The sequence below is a fragment of the Tachysurus fulvidraco genome, chromosome 3 (genome assembly GCF_022655615.1).
Source record: "Tachysurus fulvidraco isolate hzauxx_2018 chromosome 3, HZAU_PFXX_2.0, whole genome shotgun sequence".
Taxonomy (NCBI): Eukaryota; Metazoa; Chordata; class Actinopteri; order Siluriformes; family Bagridae; genus Tachysurus; species Tachysurus fulvidraco.
The window spans coordinates 2,840,321-2,867,820 of NC_062520.1; the positions used below are offsets into that span (position 1 = coordinate 2,840,321).

The 27,500-nt window shown below is 40.0% G+C and overlaps 1 protein-coding gene across 1 annotated transcript in view; it reads right to left on the minus strand.

The window, feature by feature from the left end:
• col11a1a (collagen, type XI, alpha 1a) overlaps positions 1–27,500 on the minus strand; it is a 102,027-nt gene that overhangs the window by 30,884 nt on the left and 43,643 nt on the right. The window contains exons 17-39 of the mRNA XM_047811671.1: positions 27,465–27,500; positions 27,241–27,294; positions 24,175–24,228; positions 24,043–24,087; positions 23,477–23,530; positions 23,331–23,375; positions 22,212–22,265; positions 21,494–21,538; positions 20,109–20,162; positions 19,738–19,782; positions 18,840–18,893; positions 18,719–18,763; positions 17,798–17,851; positions 17,421–17,528; positions 17,002–17,055; positions 14,311–14,364; positions 11,476–11,520; positions 9,445–9,498; positions 9,261–9,305; positions 7,895–7,948; positions 7,572–7,625; positions 915–968; positions 659–766 (exon numbers count right to left, since the gene is read on the minus strand). The exon at positions 27,465–27,500 is cut by the window's right edge and continues 18 nt beyond it. Of these exons, the coding sequence (XP_047667627.1) occupies positions 659–766; positions 915–968; positions 7,572–7,625; positions 7,895–7,948; positions 9,261–9,305; positions 9,445–9,498; positions 11,476–11,520; positions 14,311–14,364; positions 17,002–17,055; positions 17,421–17,528; positions 17,798–17,851; positions 18,719–18,763; positions 18,840–18,893; positions 19,738–19,782; positions 20,109–20,162; positions 21,494–21,538; positions 22,212–22,265; positions 23,331–23,375; positions 23,477–23,530; positions 24,043–24,087; positions 24,175–24,228; positions 27,241–27,294; positions 27,465–27,500 (1,269 nt within the window). The remainder of the gene's footprint in view (positions 1–658; positions 767–914; positions 969–7,571; positions 7,626–7,894; positions 7,949–9,260; positions 9,306–9,444; positions 9,499–11,475; positions 11,521–14,310; positions 14,365–17,001; positions 17,056–17,420; positions 17,529–17,797; positions 17,852–18,718; positions 18,764–18,839; positions 18,894–19,737; positions 19,783–20,108; positions 20,163–21,493; positions 21,539–22,211; positions 22,266–23,330; positions 23,376–23,476; positions 23,531–24,042; positions 24,088–24,174; positions 24,229–27,240; positions 27,295–27,464) is intronic.

Consider the following 27,500-nt stretch of genomic DNA (forward strand, 5'->3'; position numbering starts at 1 on the left):
TGTGAGGAAACAGCATCTTATCTCCACACACGTCTACCATTTAAACACATCACATGTCCACCATAACACACTAAAATCCCTGTGACAGAAAGAGAGAGAGAGAGAGAGAGAGAGAGAGAGAGAGAGAGAGAGAGAGAGAGAGAGAGAGAGAGAGAGAGAGAGAGAGAGAGAGAGAGAGAGAGAGAGAGAGAGAGAGAGAGAGAGAGAGAGAAAGACAGAGAGAGAGACAGAGAGAGAGAGACAGAGAGAGAGACAGAGAGAGAGAGAGAGAGAGAGAGAGAGAGAGAGAGAGAGACAGAGAGAGAGACAGAGAGAGAGACAGAGAGAGAGACAGAGAGAGAGACAGAGAGAGAGAGACAGAGAGAGAGACAGAGAGAGAGAGAGAGCACACGCTGAGTGCTGATGGACAGCAGAAGTGATGGAGCTGACCAGAGTGAAATTGGACGACTGCAGATGAAGGTAAAGGCTCAGAGGAACACATGACTAATCCCGGTGGCCATGTTGTTTTCATTTCAGATCATCTTTCAGTACAGAACCGAGTCTGAATCATGTCTCATCTTTAGCTTCCGTTAAGTCATAAAGTATAGAAAGCTACAGACTTAACAACCGACTTCCTGTTTGTTCTGATTGCAGGTTATCATGGAGACAGGAGTTTTACCTTTGCACCTTCTTTCCCTCCTGCACCTGGAAGTCCCTGCTCTCCAGGTGGTCCTGGGGGTCCAGGGTGTCCTCTCTCTCCGACTGGACCAGTCTCTCCGGTTGGACCCTGTGACCCGGAACATGCATTTATTCATCCCACAGCGTGAAAATTGATTTTTTTCTCCCTGTCCACATTTTTAAACCTGCTCCCCATCCTTTTAGATCCCGACACGTATTAAAAGGTGCAAGCTGTATACGCGAGTTATAAACTGTACCTGAGGGCCGACGACTCCCGCGGGTCCGGGGGGACCTGTTTTACCTTGGAAACCCTGTGAACGAGAGCAGAATAATCACACACTACTGCATCAATGTGCTGGTGAAGTCAGCTTCTCTGTTCTGTTAGCATTAGACAACACTTGTAAACACTTGATTACCATAAACACATGACCCCGGGGGTCCGTCAAAAGACCCTGAGGATCAACTGTAAAAATGTAGCTAGCATAACAAAAGATGCTCCATGAGATTGCACTGTAATATCAGACAGAAATGGAAAATCAAATAAATAAAAGAAATGAATGAATAACTCTGAACTGTAACACACGGGTTTCAGTAACGCCACTGAATCTCAAAGATTAGCGTATAAAGAAAACGGAAATTTATAGCTAATGCAAGGAGCTAAAGCAGAAAACATACCAGGAAGCAAACATTCAGCTCATTTTACTAACTAGCTCTGTTAGTAAGCATCGTTTGATGCTAGCATAAAAAAAAAGAAGCTATAAAATCTATAATCTGCAAGAAAACTTTTTTTAAGAAAACTTTTTTTTTCTTCTAAGAACCTGTTACATACAACGTAAAAACTATGAGCTAATATGGAGAAATCTAAAATAATAATAATAATACATTTATAGTTTAAAATTAATTTAAAAAAATACTATTTATCTCTAACATTTATCCCTAATGAACAAGCCAGAGGAGACGATGGCAAAGAAAAACTCCCTGAGATGATATGAGGAAGAAACTTTGAGAGGAACCATTCCTCATTTATAAATAATTAAATAAATTAAAATAAAAAAAGCACACAAAGCAATAATACCTATTTATTTATTTGTTTGTTTGTTTGTTGAATTATTTACGTGACGTGACATAAGGTGAACCATACTCAGAGTTCGTTCTCTGCATTTGACCCATCCAAAGTACACACACACACACACACGCACACACACAGCAGTGAACACACACACACACGCACACACACCCGGAGCAGTGGGCAGCCATTTATGCTGCGGCGCCCGGGGAGCAGTTGGCGGATTCGGTGCCTTGCTCAAGGGCACCTCAGTCGTGGCCGGCCCGAGACTCGAACCCACAACCTTAGGGTTACAAGTCAGACTCTCTAACCATTAGGCCACGACTTGCCTTTATTTATAAAGCTAAATTGTTTTACATTATTTTATATTTACCTGAGGAAGTGAATATTTTACCACAGTAAAAACAATCCTTAAATAGATATAATGTGGAAGTGATGTTAGCAGTCTTGTTTGTGTATTTTCGTTTTGCTAAAGATCTGAACATCCAAAACCTCCACAGGTACAAAGAAATCTGCCGTGGGACAGATAAATAACCCGCAGCATCTTCACGATTCCCCCAGGAGTCTTTCGCATCTCCTTAGTACGAAACCTTTAAGAAACGCAGGTAAACGTCGATCAGCCGATCCATTCTTTGAGCCGTCTAAACGCTCCTTAACCACTTAGAACCCTTTCAGATGGGCTACAAACTTCCTAGTAGAACTTTTCAGAGCTCCAATGAGTTCTTAAACCATTGTGTAATGACCATGGCCGAGAGCCACAACAGTACCCAGACATATATTAAATTTCATACCGTACATTATTCTCTTCACCCTGATGATGAGTTTTCCTCATCATCATATCTTTGAATGAACTCTTAAAGGGAACCATTTTACAAAGCTAAGAACCTTCATTACCCATTCAGCCCTGAAGGAACCCTGCAAGAACCATTCTCTCTTACCAAGCTTACCTTTAAGCTACTAAGCTTACCTTTGTAGCTTACTAAGATACAAAGAACCTTTAAGAGTTCTGCCGATGGGTTTCAGTTACTCGATTAATTATAGAGCCAAAATCTGGTTCTGGTTCTGGTTCAAAGTTGGTTCCATTGGTGAACCTTCTAAGAACCGGTTTGCCTTTCCACCGGCTAGATTGCCGTCACAGAGCAGAGTGTGACGTCACTGTATACGTGTCACGTGTCCCAGCAACGTTAGCGCAGCAGTGACAAACACAAACACAACAACAACAATGGCGGATGTTGCTTTACTGTTAATGCTCATGGCTTTGCGAACCTACATCGGCATCCAAACGCGGCGAATAAAACGTGTACGTGCGGCTCCGTGTAATCTGTATAAACGGAGGTTGTAATCGATAAAGTACATAACGTTATTTTATCATTAACACAGAAACAAATTTAGCCTTAGCATGTAGCGACCTACTATCATGTGTGCTGATAATGTATCATATCGCGGTAAAGTAAAAGTGTTTTAAACATTAGTATACTTAAGGTACATTATCAAATGCGCTAACAGTAGCCCCAGTAGCTTTGGCGGTCGAAACAGAAAGAACTGGTTCTAAATTAGGCTCTGGCTCCAAACCAGCACTCGAACTGCCTCGGTGGAAAAGGCGCATAAGAGAGTTTCCCTTCAAAAAAGAGGTTTAATAAGAAAGTGTTAGCATTTCAATCTTCGACTGTGACTTGGCTAGCTAGCAAATCAGTTTATACACCGAAGAGCTGAGAAAGCCTCTGTTTTAAATGTGAACTCAACAGACTTGAACTACATGCTGAGAATTAGCATGGACGAAGTGCTAACTATTAAAAAATCTTTTCATGCAGTGTGACTTTAAACGTGATCTCTCTAGCCTCACACTCATCGGCTCACATTTATACTTGATTGTGATCAGCGGTGTAGTCCACATGATACGCAGGTATACGCCGTATACCCACTAGGAAATGCCAAGGATTTCCGTATACCCACTTAAAAAGCGTGAGGATACGTAACGATATCGTTTTGTGACAGAACTTTCATTCATAAATTCACCCCGTCTGTGTTGCGAACACAGACTGTGGTCGCGATTGCGAATCACTAACATTTTTTGGACCATCGGGGCTTCCGTGGCCTGTGACCCGATCTGACGTCACCTACCGAGGAGGAAAATGAGTTGCTTGGCGGTGTTTTTTGGCGCAAATCAGAAATTAACTAACTAATGTAAAAGAAGATATGAAACGAAAGCAGACCCAAACTACACTCTGAGTGTTTTCGGAAGCCTGCGCCTAAAGCTACAGCGGCGTCGGGTGACATTTCACCCACAGCCCGAGTACAGATGTATTTGGAAAGCTTTGTAAACTACCAGTTCATTCAGTTCATAATATTCTGTAATGAAAGAGTGTTGGTGATAAAACTGAACAAATGTTTATCGTTCACTCTTAAATGTACATTGAAAATTGACAGCTGATAAAACCTGTGTTCCAGGTCCCATATCCATATAACATTTAAGGCTAAATGTAGCTCTTAAAGGTATGAAGTTCACCCAAAAATGAAAATTGTGTCATTTTTCAAAATATCATCTTTTGTGTTAAACAGAAGAAAGAAACTCGTACAGTTTTGGAACAAATTGAGGGTGAGGAAAAACACGATTTTCATTTTTGGGTGAACTTTATACCTTTAAGAGCTACATTTAGCCTTAAATGTTATATGAATATGGGACCTGGAGCACAGGTTTTATCAGCTGACTGACTTTTGTTGCTTATAATAAATGTGAGTGTTGATAACACATAAGCAGTCTTTAATAATGCTCTAAATTACATGTAGATGCATATTTTATGCATTAGTGAGTGTGGTGGTGCCTATGGGGTGTAGCTCTAAGATGGGTGCGTACGAGGCTGGGAGGGGGGGGCACGGTATACTCACTACAAAAAAACTAGACTACACCACTGATTGTGATTATTTAGCGAACAAAACTGATTACCTCATGAATATGCAAATGAGTCGGGGTGATTTGTTACGTCCTGATTGGAGCTTCCAGGAAGCAGTGCATTTTTACTACGTGTCGATTTATCACAACTTTCATTCAAGCCTGTTGTGTTTACACTCTCCGTCCAGGCCAACGTGTGAACTTTAAGAGTCCGACGCCATCCTGGAAATCAGGAGACCTAACCGAGTCTCAGCTGACTCAGCTGAGACATAACGCTTTCTGTGGAAGTCAGGGTGTTTGTTGTTTCATGCCCAACACATTTTAAATCAATGTTCATGATGATCTGAGTGCTAACGTTGTAAAAGAGGATACTTGTTGCCGAAGTAAATGCATTTTAGATTTTTGTATTAGAATAAGAGCAAAAAATAAAATAAAATAAAATGAAATAAACAGATTAGAAACCCACATGGCTACTTACGCTTTACACAGAAACTTTGTGCAGAAAAAAAACACAACAGAAAAATTAACTATTTTTCCAGCTAGCTTGTAGTAACACCATAAATGGGGCAGTCATGGCCTAATGGTTAGAGAGTCTGATTCGTAACCCAAAGGTTGTGGGTTCGAGTCTCGGGCCGGCCACGACTGAGGTGCCCTTGAGCAAGGCACCGAACCCCCCAACTGCTCCCCGGGCACCGGAGCATATAAAAAAAAATGGCTGCCCATTGCTGTGTGGTATGTGTTCAGGGGTAGTCGTGGCCTAATGGTTAGAGAGTCTGATTCATAACCCAAAGGTTGTGGGTTCAAGTCACGATGGCACCAAGCCCACCAACTGCTCCCCGGGTGCCGCAGCATTAAAAAAAAATGGCTGCCCTGTGTTCACGGTGTGTGTTCATTGCTGTGTGTGTGCACTTTGGATGGGTTAAATGCAGAGAACAAATTCTGAGTACTTAGCCGTATGTCACGTTAAAAAAAATGGACACTGGAGTGAGCAAAATGCCTTTATAACTAATGACAAGCTTGGAAGCAGGTGATTGGATAACTGGAGAGTCAATGTTTAAAGACTAACACTGACAATAACACTAACAGATCTCTATTTCTACAGAAGTTACGCAGTAAGTAGCTCGTCGTCGCAGGTGAGACTTCTGGCTGTCCGCTTTTATCCGTCCCATTCGTATCTGTGCAGTGTTTAGCATTTTCCCTGCTCTAATAACCCCATACGACTTTATCATTAAGTGATAAGTCGCGCCAGGTGTGTGAGAGGTTTTTAAACACCAGCGGTTACACATGCAGAGCTCTCGCAGCTGAACAGTGGCTCTTTAAAGTGACAAACGGGCTCCTGGAAGCCAGCTGGCACCGGCAGCCTCGTATTACTGCACCATCTGACTTCGTCTGCAAATAAATCCTGGCATGTGTGACAGTGTGTGAGAGTGCGAGTGTCAGAGTGTGTGAGAGCGAGTGTGAGTGTGTCAGAGTGTGTCAGAGTGTGTCAGAGTGAGTGTGAGAGTGTGTGAGAGTGTGTATGTGAGTGTTTGTGAGAGTGTGTGAGAGTGTGTGAGAGTGTGTGAAAGTGTGTGATAGTGTGTGAGAGTGTGTGAAAGTGTGTATATGAGTGTTTGTGAGAATGTGTGAGAATGTGTGATAATGTGTGAGAGTGTGTGATAATGTGTGAGAATGTGTGAGAGTGTGTGAGAGTGTGTGATAGTGTGTGAGAGTGTGTGAGAGTGTGTATAGGAGTGTTTGTGAGAATGTGTGAGAATGTGTGTGTGAGAGTGTGTGAGAGTGTGTGAGAGTGTGAAAGTGTGTATATGAGTGTTTGTGAGAATGTGTGAGAATGTGTGAGTGTGTGAGAGTGTGTGAAAGTGTGTATATGAGTGTTTGTGAGAATGTGTGAGAGTGTGTGAGAGTGTGTGAGAATGTGTGAGAGTGTGTGAGTGTGTGAGAGTGTGTGAGAGTGTGTGAGATTGTGTGAGTGTGTGTGAGAATGTGTGAGAGTGTGTGAGAGTGTGTGAGAGTGTGTGAGAGTGTGTGAGAGTGTGTGAGTGTGTGAGAGTGTGTGTGAGTGTGTGAGTGTGTGAGAGTGTGTGAGAGTGTGTGAGAATGTGTGAGAGTGTGTGAGAGTGTGTGAGAGTGTGTGTGAGTGTGTGTGAGAGTGTGTGAGAGTGTGTGAGTGTGTGAGAGTGTGTGAGAGTGTGTGAGAATGTGTGAGAGTGTGTGAGTGTGTGAGAGTGTGTGAGAATGTGTGAGAGTGTGTGAGAGTGTGTGAGAGTGTGTGAGTGTGTGTGAGAGTGTGTGAGTGTGTGAGTGTGTGTGAGAGTGTGTGAGTGTGTGTGAGAGTGTGTGAGAGTGTGAGAGTGTGCTAGTGTGTGAGTGTGTGTGAGTGTGTGTGAGAGAGTGTGAGAGTGTGACAGTGTGCTAGTGTGTGAGAGTGTGTGAGAGTGTGTGAGAATGTGTGAGAGTGTGTGAGTGTGTGTGAGAGTGTGTGAGAGTGTGTGAGAATGTGTGAGTGTGTGAGAGTGTGTGAGAATGTGTGAGAGTGTGTGAGTGTGTGAGAGTGTGTGAGAGTGTGTGAGAATGTGTGAGAGTGTGTGAGAATGTGTGAGAGTGTGTGAGTGTGTGAGAGTGTGTGAGAATGTGTGAGAATGTGTGAGAGTGTGTGAGAGTGTGTGAGAGTGTGTGAGAATGTGTGAGAGTGTGTGAGTGTGTGAGTGTGTGTGAGAGTGTGTGAGTGTGTGAGAGTGTGTGAGAATGTGTGAGAGTGTGTGAGTGTGTGAGAATGTGTGAGAGTGTGTGAGTGTGTGAGAGTGTGTGAGAATGTGTGAGAGTGTGTGAGAGTGTGAGAATGTGTGAGAGTGTGTGAGTGTGTGAGAGTGTGTGAGAATGTGTGAGAGTGTGTGAGAGTGTGTGAGAGTGTGTGAGAGTGGGAGAATGTGTCCAAAACATTTACAGACAGAAACTCACCGTCTCACCGCGCTGCCCCGGGTGTCCGGGCAACCCGTCCTTTCCTGGAGGCCCCTGAAAGACACACACAGTTATTTTACACCATATATAAATAATCTGTGTTCATCAGACTCTAATCATATTCTGTCTTTTTAAAATGTATTTAAAATTGTACATCTTTACATAGCAAGTTCTAAACCCAAGGGAAAAAAGGTCTAATAAATATGTGAGATAAAAAAAAAGTTGAACATTTAAAAATATTTAAACATTTATATTAAAACTCTCCATAGATTTCATCTGAAATCACAGAAGGTGAAGTGATATGGGAATACAGCTGGACTTACAGGGGGACCTTTGGGTCCTGGGAAACCGACGGGGCCTTGAGGTCCTTGGGGTCCCTAAAACAGACAATTTCAGAAAATTACCAATGACACAACACACTTTATTTATTTATTTATTTATTTATTTATTTATTTATTTGCTTGCTTGCACAGATAAATCCTCTCGCTTCCAGAGATTCCAACATAACAGGGTGCTAGATCATTTTATTGTTTTATATAGTGTTTAATGTTATCTCAGCTCCAACACACCCACACCCACACACACACACACACACACACACACACACACACACACACACCCACACCCACACACACACACACACACACACACACACACACACACACACACACTAATTGACTCATTAACAGTGTGGTGATTAGCTAATAAGCTGAATTGTCTGTGATAAATGAGGTTAAACAGTAACGCACATGCTGTCACGGTCAGAGAGTAGAACACCTCTCGAAAGCCCAGTTACCACGACATCATCTACACATCTACACGTCACGACCTATCGTCATGTCCGACATGCGAATGAGATGCAAATACGACACGAGCCACACCGTGTACCTAATAAAGAGGTGCGCCTTAATTTATTTAAAAGGCCCCATAATTACCAGGACATGCCGCATGGCACTGGCACGATCTGATGTCTCCATTTCATGCAACACTACGATTGACAGGCAATGAGAGAGCTGATTATACCCTGATACCCTGTTTACACTCATGTGACATTACAAATCGCACCATGTTTTAGTACAGATGTGAATTTAAAAAAAAACAATTAATCGGGAATATAAATAAAAATAACGATAAAATGATGTTATTTTATTAAACATCGTGTTTTCGCTCTTGAAAGCAATTTGCACCAATTACAACTGGTGTGTTTTGTTTATACAGACAAAAGGTCATTATGCCGTAGTTTAGAAGCTTCATCACGATTTCCGGATGTTTCTGTTGCCTAGCAACAAAGTTATCCCGAATTCATCCAACTAAGCGGCGAGTGTACTGCATGGTCACAAACTTTCCCTGTTCTCTTACGCTTCTTAAAGAGTGAGAACGTGTAGCTGAAACACACACCTTGAAACAAATGTACCGGTATTGTTATTGTTATTATTATTATTTGATATATGATTTGAAAAGGGACAACCGTGTGCCACGGCAGCATGTATTATTCCTTGAACAAGTAGCAAAGGGAAGTGAGGACAGGATGTTTTCCTGAATAGGAGATGAGCCTGACGCCATAGTAAATAAATCCCTTCATAAATCTGCAATAGGAGCTCCTGGAGACAAATAATAAATGTTTGCCTCTGGTCTACATGCAAAGCTAATGTGTAGACCCTGCTGCAGTGCATTATGGGTAGTACTTACTCTCTCTCCGGGAGGGCCAGCTGGACCATCGTTACCCGCTGTACCCTGAAAGGGAGAGAGACAGAGAGAGAGAGAGAGAGAGAGAGAGAGAGAGAGAGAGAGAGAGAGAGAGAGAGAGATCGGCTTGGCACACAAAATATGCAGAAATATGCAAATGAACAACGTTAAAGATGTGTGTTGTTACCTTTGGACCTGGCTTCCCAGTCGGACCTCTGGCACCCCGAGCACCTCGAGGACCCTGATTTCATCACACACACAAACTCTACCATGAGGATGAATTATATACAATAATATATCATACACAAACTAATATAACGTTATATTACCGTATAAAACATCATGCAGACATGTGATTATATTACACACCCTCTGTTATGCGTGTCAGTGACAGAAAAGAAGGCGTGGCCTCTGGGTGTGTAAGTGTAAATGAAGGAGTTATAGAATTTGTGTCTGTTAATGGAAGAGGTGTAATAAAAGGGGGTGTGGCTTAGTGTGAATTAATGTAGAAGCTGTCAGCATCACTGAAGAAGGTGTGGCCTATGTGTCTGTTTGTGTAAATGAAGGAGGTGTTTTATTAATGTCTATCATTGTTAAGTAAAGAGGCGTAGTCTTTATGTCAGTAAGTCAGAGTGATGGAGGATTCACAGTGATGGAGGTGTGAGAGTGATGAGGATGTGACAGTGATGGAGGTGTGAGAGTGATGGGGATGTGACAGTGATGGAGGTGTGAGAGTGATGGGGATGTGACAGTGATGGAGGTGTGAGAGTGATGGGGATGTGACAGTGATGGAGGTGTGAGAGTGATGGGGATGTGACAGTGATGGAGGTGTGAGAGTGATGGGGATGTGACAGTGATGGAGGTGTGAGAGTGATGGGGATGTGACAGTGATGGAGGTGTGAGAGTGATGGGGATGTGACAGTGATGGAGGTGTGAGAGTGATGGGGATGTGACAGTGATGGAGGTGTGACAGTGATGGAGGTGTGACAGTGATGAAGGTGTGAGAGTGATGGGGATGTGACAGTGATGGAGGTGTGAGAGTGATGGGGATGTGACAGTGATGGAGGTGTGAGAGTGATGGGGATGTGACAGTGATGGAGGTGTGACAGTGATGGGGATGTGAGAGTGATGGGGATGTGAGAGTGATGGAGGTGTGACAGTGATGAAGGTGTGAGAGTGATGGGGATGTGACAGTGATGGAGGTGTGACAGTGATGGAGGTGTGAGAGTGATGGGGATGTGGCAGTGATGGAGGTGTGAGAGTGATGGGGATGTGACAGTGATGGAGGTGTGAGAGTGATGGAGGTGTGACAGTGATGGAGGTGTGACAGTGATGGGGATGTGAGAGTGATGAAGGTGTGAGAGTGATGGGGATGTGACAGTGATGGAGGTGTGAGAGTGATGGGGATGTGACAGTGATGGAGGTGTGAGAGTGATGGGGAGGTGACAGTGATGGAGGTGTGAGAGTGATGGGGATGTGACAGTGATGGAGGTGTGACAGTGATGGGGATGTGAGAGTGATGGAGGTGTGACAGTGATGGAGGTGTGACAGTGATGGGGATGTGAGAGTGATGAAGGTGTGAGAGTGATGGGGATGTGACAGTGATGGAGGTGTGACAGTGATGGGGATGTGAGAGTGATGGAGGTGTGACAGTGATGGAGGTGTGAGAGTGATGGGGATGTGACAGTGATGGAGGTGTGAGAGTGATGGGGATGTGACAGTGATCGAGGTGTGAGAGTGATGGGGATGTGACAGTAATGGAGGTGTGACAGTGATGGAGGTGTGAGAGTGATGGAGGTGTGAGAGTGATGGGGATGTGACAGTAATGGAGGTGTGACAGTGATGGAGGTGTGAGAGTGATGGAGGTGTGAGAGTGATGGGGATGTGACAGTGATGGAGGTGTGACAGTGATGGGGATGTGACAGTGATGGAGGTGTGACAGTGAAGGGGATGTGACAGTGATGGAGGTGTGAGAGTGATGGGGATGTGACAGTGATGGAGGTGTGAGAGTGATGGGGATGTGACAGTGATGGAGGTGTGACAGTGATGGAGGTGTGAGAGTGATGGGGATGTGACAGTGATGGAGGTGTGACAGTGATGGAGGTGTGACAGTGATGGAGGTGTGAGAGGGATGTGACTTATTCAAAATGTAAATATTTGTTCAATGCTTAATCAGACTAACATATATGTATACTGAACACATGGACATTCAGCCTACCGTTGGACCTCGCTGTCCCCTTGGACCGGATTTCCCTGCAACACCCTTTCAAAAAGAAATAGAAGTGAGTGTGGAGAATTTCAATGATGGGGTTCAATATAGTTTTGGCAAAGAGCTCGGCTGAGAAGATGCCAAGCTGGCACACACACACACACACACACACACACACACACACACACACACACACACACACACACACACACACACACACACACACACACACACACACAGGACATTAACCGCCTGCTGTCTCTTCCTGAACAGATTGCGAGTGTATCGCATGGTATTTTGCCTTATGTTTGGCGTTTTACTAAAGCATTAAACATTATTGACAGATGAATCTGATTCTCGGACATCGCTAGTGAAAATAACAACCGGTGTCTGTTTACATTTTGTGTTCTCACAAAGTTAGAAAACGTCGTCCTGATTAAACGATTGTGCTGAATAAAACTCTGCAAGTCGTCTGCCAAAGTGAACTCATTAAAGACTCACAGTAAAACTCAGCAAGTTTAAGGTCTTTCATTTATTAAAAAAAACGAGGCGAAAAACATTTACGGCTTTACAATATTTTCTTATTTTAATATATAAAAATAGCCGGCTGTAATTAACTAAAGTTAGCTAGCTAGCTAGCTAACAAAAACTAATTCTAGCTAGCTAGCAATAAGCTCTTTTAGCTGGTAAGCAGTGTTGTAATGTAACGAAGTAAAAATACTTCGTTACCGTACTTAAGAAGAAATTTCACGTATCTGTACTTTACTTCGCTATTTAAATTTATGTCAACTTTCACTTTTACTCCACTACATTAGATAAAATGTATACTTTTACTCCGTTATATTTACACTAAGCGTCTTCTTTACCCGTTACTGCAAAATAAAATCATAAGAAATGTGTGTGACTGTAATAAGGGAGGTTTGGCGAATCACTGCTCCTAGATTGCATTACGCACGTCCGCGCGCGCTACGGAGAAGCACAGGTACGCGCAGCGTGCACGCGCAGTCAGAGCTGGTGGCGTTTATCTATAACGTTATCGGCTGAAAGCCGCAAAGACGGCAACCAAAAGCAGTGAAATGTCACTATTCTTATTACCAGAGTTGTAGCACAAACAAAATATTAATGCAAAAAAATCCATTAAATACTCAATAAAAATAACATTTACTGATTTGGTCTTTGTCTTGTGAATATTTTTTTTATTAATGACTGCATTCATCGAACACACTGTTTGTAGAGAATGCACACATACATGAACTGATTTGATTCAAGATTGGCATCATGAATAAAATTTTGGTGTCCACTTTTACCATTTTAAATAATACCATAACTTTTCACTTACTATGTAGTCATATAATATACAGTATAATATAAACTCTTCTTGTTTTAAATTCTCACTGAGGGCTAAAACCCCTAAAGATGAAACCACCGCCCCTGCTCTACCGAAAATCACTGAAATTTTACTTTTTACTTTTACTTCAAATACTTAAGTACATTAAATATCAGAAAATGACTTTTGATACTTAAGTACAGTAAATATCAGATACTTTAAGACTTTTACTTGAGTAATATTCTAAAAGGTGACTTTCACTTCTACCGAAGTCTTTTTCTAGTAGGATACTTGTACTTTTACTCAAGTATTGCTTTCTAGTACTTTATACAACACTGCTGGTGAGAGATAACTTCCTGTGATTTTAGCAAATTAATAATATTATGTATTAACTCATAAGCAACAACCTTCTGTGGTAATTTTTGCTGCTTAGCAATAATCTTTTTTGCTAAATTTATATTATTAGCGCTGTTGTAACTTTTGCTAATCAGTTATGCCCTTCTCTGGTAACTTTAGCTTGCTATAAATAAATTCCTGTGGTAAATTTAGCCTTGTAACAATGTCTGCTTATGATGTTTGCTAGATAGAAATATTTAGCTGATGTTTCTTCTCTTCATAAATCCGATGTAACTTTAGTTCACTAAACAAAACTCGTGATAACCTGTAAAAACTAGCTAGAAATTATTTTCTGAGTTAATTTTTGCTCTATAATAACTTTGCTTTGACTGATAACTTTACTGTAATAAGCGCTTAGCTATAACTACATTGCTAAGTTTACCATGCTAATAAATTAGGCATCTAGAAATAACCTCCTGTGGAGATTTTAGAAAGCAAACTAAGTTAGCATTGTAAATAAGCACAAGTTAGGGGTGGACTGAAGGACTAATAATGTATTAGTCGGTCAAGATGAAAACTGTTAGCATTGAAGGGAAATTATTCTGATTTGTGACTTTTATTGACTAACAATACTAGTCTGTGTGGTGTAAATGGTTCGTAATTTTACCTCAGGATTTTTTTAATAAAGATTTTTTTACATCTTTTTACATTTTTTTTACATCATTTACATCTTGTTGATGAAATCGGCCGAGTTTAGAAGATAAAACCCTGGAGAAAAACTTAAATCTTAATTAACTGCTCTACAGCAGCCGCATCTGTGATGGCACGAATGCTAGCGTACTGTGTGTAAACACTGGCTACAGTCCCATGTGAAGCCTGTGTTTGTGTGTGTGTGTGTGTGTGTGTGTGTGTGTGTGTGTGTGTGTGTGTGTGTGTGTGTATATTCAGTATAAATAAGCACATATTGCGTCCAGCAAGGCCCGACATTTGACTTTTCAACCTCCCCAAAACCGATCGACTTTTTCTTCTGGTTTTGTGATTCAGCGTCTTTTGTTCTCGAGTATCGATCAGCGTCTGTGTTTTCGTTATAAATCCCTTCATGATGGGAATCAATGAACCCCTCGTGTGTGAGTGTGTGTGTCATGGTGCACATGCAATTTCATGCACAAATCTCATCTTACTCTGGCTCCTTTCTCTCCGTTAGTTCCTGGGAATCCTGGGAATCCAGACGAGCCCTGCGGATCAGAGAGATAACACGAGTGGGATTGTGGCTCATTCAAATACAACTGACACGATTACACGCTTTTAAAAATGTACACAATACTACGGTGAAACACGAATACAAAAATTAAACGTCATCTGTCGTTAATTATAATTAGCATCATAAAATGTAAGCTAGTAAAACCAGGGAAAGTTGTTTATACCTGAAAACCCTTTACACGATAAAAAATACATGATACTGATAGCCAACAGTTTATCATATCATGATTATTTCACTAAAATCAATATGAGTAATAATTCAAATAGATGAACATTTTTCTCTTATTAGCGAAACATTTGCACAGATTTAACCTCTGCAAGGAAAAAAAAATCTCAAGTCTTTTTGAATGAGATGCAATAGGAAACAGATACTTCAGTGAATTAACCTCATTTCTGTGTGATAACATTTATTTTCTTATTGGAAAAATTCACACTGTTGAATCTCTCATCTCTAATGGACTTCTTTTTGACTAAGAATGAAGTCTGTATCCTGTACGAGAAATCAATCAATCCCTTTTTTCATGCTAGCTTAGTTCCAGGAACAGTTTTTGCATGCAGTGCAGGAATCAGAGACGACACCGTGCTACTACAACAGAATTGCTAAAGAGGCAATTACAATGTGCCCCCTTGTGGTGCAAAAGAAAATAAAAGAACAGACAACTTATATAGTGCTATTAAGTGGCAATTAAGAAGCTTTCATATATATTTGTAGTGAATAAACTCACTGAGATTCACTGGATCGAAGCAGTTAATCTAAATTTCCTGCTTTTGCTTGATGATGTAAGAGTTAGTGGTTAGCTAGCTAGTAGCTGGAGTGATAAGTTTTAGGTTAACAAATCAAGTTGCTGATTTACTAGCCTCTGATCAAGTTGTTGATAAATGTCAAGAAACAGACATGCACAAATGCGCGCACACACACACACACACAAACACACACACACACACACACACACACACACACACACACACACACACACACACACACACACACACACAAACACTTATTATTGCAGCTATTTAACACCTAAAATCCTACACCTAACCTTATCAGTCTTTTAGCTGCAGCTTTGTGGACCAGGTAAATTTCACCACAAGGTAAAAATATGGAGATATAAACACACACACACACACACACACACACACACACACACACACACACACACACACACACAAACGCACATGATACAGGTGGCTAAAAAGGAGGTCTGTGCATGCTTCGTGTTTGACTGAACGAGGACGATCTTACCCCTGCTCTCCGTTCACGCCAGCATTATTTGGAGCAGAGAAAACAAATCAACGCAATGTTAAAGCCTCCTTCATTTACACAACACACAACACACAACACACCGATGCTGTGATTTAGCTCACACACTGTTTTACGGAATCAACAACAGCACCTGAACACCACCTCTGAGATAAACACTGAAACTCTGTGCAATGACAGCTCATGGAAATTTAGCCTGTGGGGGTGATGGGAAATCAAACTCTACAGCAATCTCTTCTCTCATCCATCTCTCTCTCTCTCTCTCACTCTCGCTTTCTCCTGCTGTGATGTAGAAAACACGACCTGGCTGATGAAAGCCTTACATTTAGTAAGAACGAGAGCAGAGAGAGAGAGAGAGAGAGAGAGAGAGAGAGAGAGAGAGAGAGAGAGAGAGAGAGAGAGAGAGAAGGGAGGTAGAGCGCATACTTTTCTTGGCAATGCCTCTTAGCATAAAGCTGCCGAAGCTACGACGTGGTCATAAAAAAGAGGCTTGTGATTTATTTTTTATTTTGATTTCATTCTCCATTTGCTTGTGAAACATTTTAGATTTGCTTCTTTAAAAAAAGAGACTCTACCAGTCAAAAGTTTGGACACTCACCTGATTGTATTTTTTTATTTGTTCTGATAAAAGCTTATAGTTAAAATGAGTTTCTAAGGCTATCAATGTCCAGGTCTACATTTATTTCTGTAAGATCATTTCTTCATGAGAGGTGCAGAGCTTCATCAGAAAAATGCTTCACACTTTAGTTTTAACTCTTTTTTTTACTACATGACTATGATTTTCTATATAGAAATAAAACATTAATGATCTAAAGGGTGCACAAACTTTTGACTAGATGTCTACTCTTCAGCAAGCACCAATCGATCAGAAGAGGTCTAAATGAGTTTCCCAATCACAGGGGGAAAAATACTTGAACACACACTATGTATTAGTTACAACGCATTAGTAGAATTTTGAATTTTGTCTGCAGTGATGTAACAAAGACCTCCACTGGGATGAACTAATCCCTAATCCCTTAGCAACAATCCCTAGTTCATAATCCCAAAACCAAAAAAAATCCCTAATCACCAAACCCTTGGTACTAATCCATAACCTTTAATATCTAATCCCTAATTGATTATTTCATCCCTAATTAATCCCTAATTAATCCCTAATCTCTAACTCATAATCATTAACTCATAATCCCTAATCTCTAACTCATAATCCCTAATCTCTAACTCATAATCCCTAACTCATAATCCCTAATCTCTAACTCCTAAGCTCTAACTCATAATCCCTGGTTGTGCTCCAGAGAACACTGAGACTGTACACTAAATTAGAACAAGTATGAAGTGGACGTAGACGTACCTTCGGTCCCTGTCGTCCTGGATATCCAGGCAGTCCAGGAACTCCAAGTTTACCCTGACGGAAAAGACCAGAAGATCGTCATCAATTTAATTCAGCTCCATCAGCTCCAGATTACATCATTTCAACAAATTATTTCTATTTCCACTATTTCTCAAAGAGGAGCTTCTCTGATGCAGCAGCCTCACAAACTTTCTAAAAAACTGATTAAACCCAAATGATATAAAACTAGCATTGCGTCAAATTCCACTAAACGAATTCAGAAATTTTCTGAAGTTCAGTTGCTTGGATTGATTGTTTTTTTTTTGTTTGTTTTTTTTTATAAACCGGAGTTAAGGGAAAATAATATTATAATTTAATCTGGATAATCTACTATGAAATTCGATAAATTTAAATAATAGAAGGCAATTGGAAGTTCAAACCTTTTCTCCAGATGGACCCAGGGGTCCGGATTCACCATTAGGACCAGCGCGACCTTTAGGACCTTCAGGACCATCCTCACCTCTTGGTCCAATCAAACCGACCTCACCCTACACACACACACACACACACACACACACACACACACACACACACACACACACACACACACACACACACACACACACACACACACACACACACACACACACACAGGGCAGCTATATATAATATACATATAAATATTTACAATCTAATTCAAAATTATAATTTCCAATTTATTGTGCGTGTGTGTGTGTGTGTGTGTGTGTGTGTGTGTGTGTGTGTGTGTGTGTGTGTGTGTGTGTGTGTGTGTGTGTGTGTGTGTGTGCGCGCTCACTCTATCTCCTTTGGGACCCATGTCTCCTTTAAACCCGGGGAATCCATCTTCACCCTGAGGAGAAGAAATAAGCATTTATATTCATGTATTTCATTTTACTCACAAAACAGCTTTTACACACTATAAAAAAAAAATATTCTTTACACTCTTCCTACTTCTTGTTTTTTTTTTTTTTGTTTTGTTTTTTGCATAAGTATAGCATTGAGAGTTGAATGTGTGACCATGCTGCCCCCTACAGGCTACATTGTGATCATGTCACTGCACTTATACTGTAGTTGTTCCAGAAAATGATATACAGACAACAAATCTATGAAATCTAACAAGTTGTGCAGAGGAGAAGGAGATTTTACATGTCGTGATGTATTAGTGTTGGGTGTCGTTTTTTTTTTTTTTTGGTTAGTTTTTTAAATAATGTTTCCCCTAAAAAATATTGTTTTTCCTTTAACTTTTATTCATTATACTTTTAAATCGATGATGGTAAATGTTCTGATATGATTTATCTTTATGTATATCACAAAAACCTGCCATTTTAACGGCAGGGGTGTGTAAACTTTATCCATTGTAAATGAAATCATTGAGAATCATGGAATCATTTAAATTAAACATTTACAGTGAAGAAAGTCTAAAATAAGGATTTATTTTGAAGCAAAAAAAGTCTCAAACTATTAATCATTTCAAGTGAATAACATCTAAAAAGTCTTTACACTAGGAATGATTTTTCACTAAAGAAAGCCTTAAATCTAAGAATCGTTCGCAACAAACAAATAATCAGACTGAAATTATTTACAATGAACAAAGAGTCAAACGAGGAATCATTTACAATCAAACAACTCATTTAATCATTTAAAGCCCCAAACTGATGATCTCGTTAACAAGCACATTAACAATATATCTGTTATGAAACAGAATTGGGATCTTTACCTTCTCTCCTTTTCCACCTTTAAGTCCTCGGACTCCGTCGGCACCCTGTGTAAAAAACACTCGATATTTAAACTGATATTTAGAGTTTCATGGCTCTGTACAATTTTTATTTATTTTGTACCTTTACACCACGAGGTCCTGGATATCCGATCGGCCCCTGAGGCCCAACCTGACCCTAAAAACAGAGAAAAGATTCAAACAAACGATCAGTATCAGAATCCTCTTATATTAATCTTTAAAACATAGGAATTTGCATGTAAGGATAAATAAACATTAAAGTAAACAATAATCATCAAATCAGTCCATTTCTCTTCCCTTATTTCCATGTCACTGTCTGTAGATATTTATTAGATATGTTTAATAATATGTGATTTTTTTTATGAATTCTTAGGAAATAATAAAAGTAAAAATAAAAAAATAATAATTTAAGAAGTATCTTTCAACTGCATTAATATAATTAATTGTTAAGGAACTTATTAGCCAATGAAAGTATGTCATTTTGTGCAAATTTAACGTTTTAAACACAAATGCATTTCTTGAGTGTTTTATTAAATGATTATCGTGTCATTTTTAATTATTTTAATGTAAGCGATAGAACTGAATGTAAATGAGCAACATATGAGATTAAAGGATGACAATCAGCAGCTTGAAAATGAAACAAGAAAGAAAAATTAATTAACTCGGCTAACGTTTGCAACAATCCACCAGGATTAAACTTAACGTATAATTTAATTTATTTAAATGGCTTTAGCTAGACCAGATAGCTAAACTATCAATATCAGGCCAATTGTTGCTAATTTGCATATTCACCTATACTGAGCATTTACAAAATATATATTTGTATATCAGAAAGCTGTTAATGCTTCTACAGAGATGACTTTAATAAGGAGGTTAATATTTATAGTTCCTCACTCTAGCTGTTTATTTATCATATCTGTATGAACACTGTGCTAAATTCACCGCACATTATTTATGAGTTATGATGGAATATATATTAGCTGCTGCAGATCAGATCTTACCAGAGCTCCTTTCTCTCCAGGAGGTCCCTCTTTTCCCGGATGACCCTGAAACAGACGAAAAACTTTACATATACAGACTCGTCTCACCTTTTTGCACACATTTGCTCAGCTGCTTCGATGAGTATTATATTAAATGCTACATTATGCATTTTTAGTCTAGACAATACTGACTAAAAATTGACCAGATGTTTCCAGATGTTTTATTTTGATTTGGAATGATGATGCAAATATTGAATTATTAATCGTTAAAGCATATTCAGTATAGCACAATAATAACTGTTAGTAAGAATGTGTGTGTGTGTGTGTGTGTGTGTGTGTGTGTGTGTGTGTGTGTGTGTGTGTGTGTGTGTGTGTGAGCGTGTGATACTTACAGGAGGTCCATCGGAACCAGGTAATCCAGGCAGGCCAGAACGACCCTGAGGACCCTGTAAGAGGGGGGCGGGGAGAGCGTTTAAAATTTACCATGACAACCACTACATAAAATAATAAAGAACAAAAATGTAAGTTTAAAGAGCTAAATATTTTAATGTCTAAAGATTAAATTGGTGAAAGAGATGAGAGAATGGATCTCCAGATGGTTTCTAGGCTGTAACTAGGTGGTGGTGGTTGCTATGATGTTCCATTTGCTGTCTATTTGTTGCTAGGTGGTTCCTATGGAGAACCAGTCAGTTGTTAGCATTTTGCTAGGTGGTCAGTCTGCTATTCTAGGTGTTTTTATGGAATTGTGCGATGGCTTCTCTGCTGTTCTGCTGTTCACACGGCTCACCAATGTTCCACATGGTTGCTATGTGGATAATGTGATACCTCATGTGGTAGAAGGGATGCTTGCTACATGATACTACATTAATTTCCAGGGTGTTGCTAAGTGGTTGCCACGACACTCAAATTGCTTGTTGAGTGGTGTTGCTAAGGTTTTACTATATAGTTGCTATGATATTCCAAGTGGTTGCTAGGGTGTAGCTTTGTGGTTGCTATGGTATTCCAAGTGGTTGCTAAGGTGCAGCTTTGTGGTTGCTATCGTATTCCAATTGGTTGCTAGGGTGTAGCTTTGTGGTTGCTATGGTATTCCAAGTGGTTGCTAGGGTGTAGCTTTGTGGTTGCTATGGTATTCCAAGTGGTTGCTAAGGTGCAGCTTTGTGGTTGCTATCGTATTCCAAGTGGTTGCTAGGGTGTAGCTTTGTGGTTGCTATGGTATTCCAAGTGGTTGCTAGGATGTAGCTTCATGGTTGCTATGGTATTCCAAGTGGTTGCTAAGGTGTAGCTTTGTGGTTGCTATGGTATTCCAAGTGGTTGCTAAGGTGTAGCTTTGTGGTTGCTATGGTATTCCAAGTGGTTGCTAGGGTGTAGCTTTGTGGTTGCTATGGTATTCCAAGTGGTTGCTAGGGTGTAGCTTCGTGGTTGCTATTGTATTCCAGGTGGTTTCTCAGGTGTTGCTAAGTGTTTAAATGGTAATCCAATTAGCTGGTATGGTGTTTCTGGTGCTTTCTATGATATTCAAGTTGTTTGCTGAGGTGTTGATTCGTGGTATTAAAGGTGGTCATGGTTGCTACAATATTTGTGATTTCTACGGTGTTGCTAGGTGGTTGTGATGTTTGGTTTTGGTTGCTAGAGTGTTTCTAGTTTGAACCACTTGGTGGTTACTATGATATTCCAGGTGATTGCTGGGTTGTTCCTAGTTGGTTTCTGTGATATTCCATCTGAAGAGCAGAAGGTGATGTAAGCAGAACAGGGTGATGATGTCATCAACAGGACTTACTTTCTCTCCTGGTGGTCCGATTGGCCCTTGGGGTCCAGGGAGCCCCTGTAGGAGAGAGAAAGTGAGCCAATGAACAGCCTGTGATGTGTGTGTGTGAGAGAGTGTGTGTGCATGTGTGTGTGCCTGTGTGTGTGTGTGTGTGTGTGTGTGTGTGTGTGTGTGTGTGTGTGTGTGTGTGTGTGTGTGTGTGTGTGTGTGTGTGTGTGTTAATTAGAACCTGGATGTATTGAACCATGTGTAGTAGAGAATCATCAATAATAATAATAATAATAATAATAATAATAATAATAATAATAATAATAATAAATAATTCTTCTTATTCTTATTCTTATTCTTATTCTTATTCTTATTATTCTTATTATTAATACTAATACAAAATAACTGCTATATGCTTTAAAGTATTTTTATATGAACTGCAGATAAATATAAATAAATAAATAGATAGATAGATAGATAGATAGATAGATAGATAGATAGATAGATAGATAGATAGATAGATAGATAGATAGATGAATGAATGAATCAATGAATAAATGAATAAATAAATAAATATTTTGCTTCCCACACAACATTAAATGTTTTTACAGTTTAATTTAGTTGGTAGAAATTTCTTTAGCATTTTTACAAATAATTAAAACCGATCTTCACAAAGTAAATAATGACTCCAGACATGCAGGTGAGATTCCTCACAGGTCCTGAGTGTTAAACGTAACCTCACCTGTGTTCCTGGGATTCCCTGCTGACCAGGAGGACCTGGTTCTCCTTGAGGTCCCTTTGAAAAAAAAAAGAGAGAGAAAGACATGTAAAGGATCTCCCCCTAACATGAGGTGATCAGGTTTGTACAGTGATCCAAACAGCTGCCTTTGTGTTTTTATACCATGACATTTTAAACCATTACCTGGTTTCCTTCATGCCTAGTTAGCACTGAACATGCTAAATCCTGATCTTTCACTGATGCTTACAGTTTCTTTCTTTATCAAATTTATTAACATTTAAAACAATCTATAGGGTCGTAAAATGCTGCATTTATTTCACGTTAGTAAATCTAAGGCTAGTACAGTAATATGCAAATAATCTCAAGTTTATTTCTCATATATTTTTAAATGACTTTCATCAGTGAAGGTGACTGAATCAATTTTAATCATTTTAACTCCTTTTTTTCTTCTTCTTCTGTTGTCTTTTCTCGTTAGGGGTCATTACAGTAAATCATCTGTCTCCACCTAACTCTATCCTCATCATCCTCGACTCTCACACCAGTTACCTTCATGTCCTCATTTAACACATCCATATATCTTCTCTTTGTCCTTCCTCTTGACCTCTTACCTGCAGCTCCATCTCCAACATCTTTCTACCAATATAACCATCTCCCTCCTCTGTACATGTCCAAACCATCTCAATCTAGTCTCTCTGTCCTTGTCCCCAAAACAGCCAACCTGAGCTCCTGAGCCGTTCCTAATCCTGTCCATCCTCGTCACTCCTAAAGAGAACCTCAACATCCTCATCTCTGCTACCTCCATCTCTGCCTCATGTCTTTTCCTCACTGCTACAGTCTCTAACCCATACAGCAGAGCCGCTCTCTCTCTCTCTCTCTCTCTCTCTCTCTCTCTCTCTCTCTCTCTCTCTCTCTCTCACTACTGTCTTCTACACCTTTCCTTTCATTCTTAATCATTTTAATTTATTAATTTACAACCATTACACCTTTACAACACCCTATTATGCTAATAAACTCAGATGTCTGCACTTTATTTTGATAGCATTTGTGACGTGAATACAATTTATAAATAGAATTCAGTAAATGATGATATAATGTTTAGCTAAAATGTAATTAAAGTCTTACCATGTTTCCTTTCTGACCTTGAGGACCATCCACACCAGCTACACCCTATAGAGCGCCATCACATGAGATTAGCATTGAGCTAACAAAAAATAAATAAATATAAAGCACTAAGCAAAGTGTACAAAAAAGTGTAAATAAAAGCTGACCGGCTGGCCGTTAGGACCCGGAGGACCTCGGGGACCAGGCAAACCTCGTGGACCCTGAGGGAAAAAACATGCCAGAGTTTAAAACAATATCCATGTTGTCTGTGGTCCATATTTTGTTCATCTGTTATGTGAGCTGCTGCAATATCCAATCAGATCGGCTTGGCTCAGCTCGGATCCTCCCCTTTCCCTTTGTACAGTGTTTAAGACAGCGGCGCTCAGATGCTGGACTGGACCCAAATAAACCCCTGAAAGTACTTCAGTAGCAGAAAAGCTAAATGTTTTTAAACATGAACCTCGACATCTTCTGGAGCAGATTCTCTGATGCAGTTAATCCACTCGCACGTGTTCATGTAAATAAGTTTATAACCAGAAGTCAGCTGAACTAGCTACAAGACTAGCTAGACCTTTTCTATCGCTATATCTCATCAATTCACTGGTGATACAACGTTGAGTATATTTGCACCTGAACTTTTTCAGTACGGATTAAATATACCATATGGGATCGGGAAGTTTAGGAATCAACAACAGGGAGTTCGGTCTTAAACGTGTGCAAGGTGCAAACTCACACTCTCTCCAGCCAAGCCTCGTGGTCCGATCTCTCCGTCCTCTCCCTACAGAGATGAGACACCACAAGAGGTTAAAGTTTCAATCAAATGCAGCAGAAGATATGAAGTTTACACTCTGAACAAAACACTTACTCGGGGTCCGTCCTCTCCAGGAGCACCAGGGGGTCCTGAGGGACCAAAATCTCCCTAAAATAAAAGAGAGAGAGAGAGAGAGAGAGAGAGAGAGAGAGAGAGAGAGAGAGAGAGAGAGAGAGAGAGAGAGAGATTTTCATTTCATGTAATGCCTCTACATCAGCGCTCGATCCGTTCCTGCTCTCGGTGCCACTCAGGATGCTGGTGTTTTCAGTGCCATTAGCAAAATGTAGGCAATCCATCACAATGACACACCATTTATTACTGTTAACGGGCTCATTAATTATAAGGAGATGTGAATATACTTCATAATCAAGTACGAATAAATGGTCAGGACGAATAATGGTCAGGATTATTACTGTGGTATGTGTAAATGTTCTATACTGTGGGAGGGGTTTCATCTCCAGCTTGTTTACACACACACACACACACACACACACACACACACATACACACACACAAACACACTATGCCTTTAAACAGACCCTGAAATTTTATATGCAGAATAATATTACATATGAGCCCAAAGCCAAACCCCCCAACTAATTAGCTGAAAAATCTATTCCAGATTTTCACATTTGTAATGTAATATTACTGATCTGACCGTATGTCATGCATCACATTTCACACAGAAAGAGTGCCACAGAACACACAGTGTAGTACATGTTAAAGATGTACAATGTAACACAGGCTATGAGGTAAATATGCTACAATTTAATACAATATACAAGCTAAAGACGATACAATGTAATACACACTATGAGGTAAAGATGTTACAATGTAATACACGCTAAGAGGTAAAGATGATACAATGTACAGTAATACACGCTACGAGGTAAAGATGTTACAATGTAATACACGCTACGAGGTAAAGATGTTACAATGTAACAAACGCTACGAGGTAAAGATGTTACAATGTAACAAACGCTACGAGGTAAAGATGTTTCAATGTAACACACTACGAGGTAAAGATGTTACAATGTAACAAACGCAACGAGGTAAAGATGTTACAATGTAACACATGCTACGAGGTAAAGATGATACAATGTAATACACGCTACAAGGTAAAGATGTTACAATGTAACACGCTACAAGGTAAAGATGTTACAATGTAACACATGCTACGAGGTAAAGATGATACAATGTAATACACGCTACAAGGTAAAGATGTTACAATGTAACACGCTACAAGGTAAAGATGTTACAATGTAACACACGCTACGAGGTAAAGATGATACAATGTAATACACGCTACAAGGTAAAGATGTTACAATGTAATACACGCTACAAGGTAAAGATGTTACAATGTAACAAATGCTACAAGGTAAAGATGTTACAATGTAACAAATGCTACAAGGTAAAGATGTTACAATGTAACAAATGCTACAAGGTAAGGATGTTACAATGTAACACACGCTACAAGGTAAAGATGTTACAATGTAACACGCTACAAGGTAAAGATGTTACAATGTAACACGCTACAAGGTAAAGATGTTACAATGTAACAAATGCTACAAGGTAAAGATGTTACAATGTAACACACGCTACGAGGTAAAGATGTTACAATGTAACACATGCTACGAGGTAAAGATGATACAATGTAATACACGCTACAAGGTAAAGATGATACAATGTAATACACGCTACAAGGTAAAGATGTTACAATGTAATACACGCTATGAGGTAAAGATGTTACAATGTAACACACGGTATGAGGTAAAGATGTTACAATGTAACACACGGTATGAGGTAAAGATGTTACAATGTAACACACGGCATGAGGTAATGTTTATTACGGTTCAACTAAAATAATGTCAGGGTTTTTCATACATTTTCATAGATTTTTCATACAAATGTTTTTGGCGGCCACCAAAATGATTTTTTGTCCCGCCAAAGCCTTAGTTATTGGGTTTTGTGAGTGAAGCAGGCTACTGACGGAGTGACGGAGAAAACGAGCACAGTTTCGCAATGTCCTAACAGCCAGGATTCCCACACAACACGTCAGCTAAGGTCCGATGCACGACCTAATGACTCCTATGAGCCGATTCGTTATAATGAACGGTTAAAGCAGTCGGTCTGCCGTCAGTGTCTGAATCGGTGTATAACAAATCATTATTTTTTAGAAGAACATGCACATCTGAACTGAGAATGTAAGTGTGTTTACCCCATTTAGCAAGAGTGTGTAGTAAAATGTAGCCTTAATAACCCACAGTATGTACAGGCCTATGACAATGTGTAGTAAATGACCTATTAAATCATTTAGTTTCAAGTTAGACTGAAGGGAGATGAAACTAGATCAAAGCACAAAGCAAGCTGTTGCTACAGTAGCTAGCTGCTAATTTTATTACATTTTATATGGTAAAAAATTACAGTATTATTTTTAAAATTACACTAAAATTACGCTGTGTGTGGATGACCATGTGGGTCAGACACCACCGAAGACCAATTCTGACCCAGGAAAAACCCTGTATGTTAACATAATTCTGTAAAAAAGCACATTTCCGACTGCCCCTCAGTTCAAAATCCAAATCTAAGAATACAATCTGTCTTAACTTATGAAAAAAAGGCTATATTTAAGGTGTCTGAAGAGACCTTCCTTTATTACACGTCCTGTAAATCCTGCAAGGACGTTTTCGTAGGTAAGCTGATAAAAGCCTGCGTCTCGTTCACCTGCAGCACAAAGCAGCACTGTTCAGCTCTGAAATGTCACGAGCTGCATACACATGAACTCGATCATCAGAAACACTCCTCAGATTAATACTCTACAGTTGGCTGATTAACAGAGTGATGACGGATACGATCCTGTCCTGATGTCGCAGACAAAGTGACAGATGCTTCTATCTGGTGTCCGGCCAAGTGTAAGTGTTGGTTAGTGTCATTAAAGATATCCTGCTTATATAACTCACTCTGTATAGAGATACAATAAATTACATGTCCTTATGTGTGTGTGTGTGTGTGTGTGTGTGTGTGTGTGTGTGTGTGTGTGTGTGTGTGTGTGTGTTTACATGTCCTTATGTGTGTGTGTGTGTGTGTGTGTGTTTTATCATGAACAGTGCTGGCACTTACCCTGTGTCCTTTCTCTCCTGGGAGACCGGGAAGGCCATCAAACCCTCTATCACCCTACATACACAACACACACAGAAAGAGAGAGAAGGAGCATATGTGTGTGTGTGTGTGTGTGTGTGTGTGTGTGTGTGTGTGTGTGTATAGAGAGAGAATTTCAGAAATGTTAACATTTTTAAGACTGACTTGAATATATATAGTAAAGTGCAGCTTTTCAATGTTCTAACCTTAGATCCAGGTTCTCCAGGCATTCCACGAGCTCC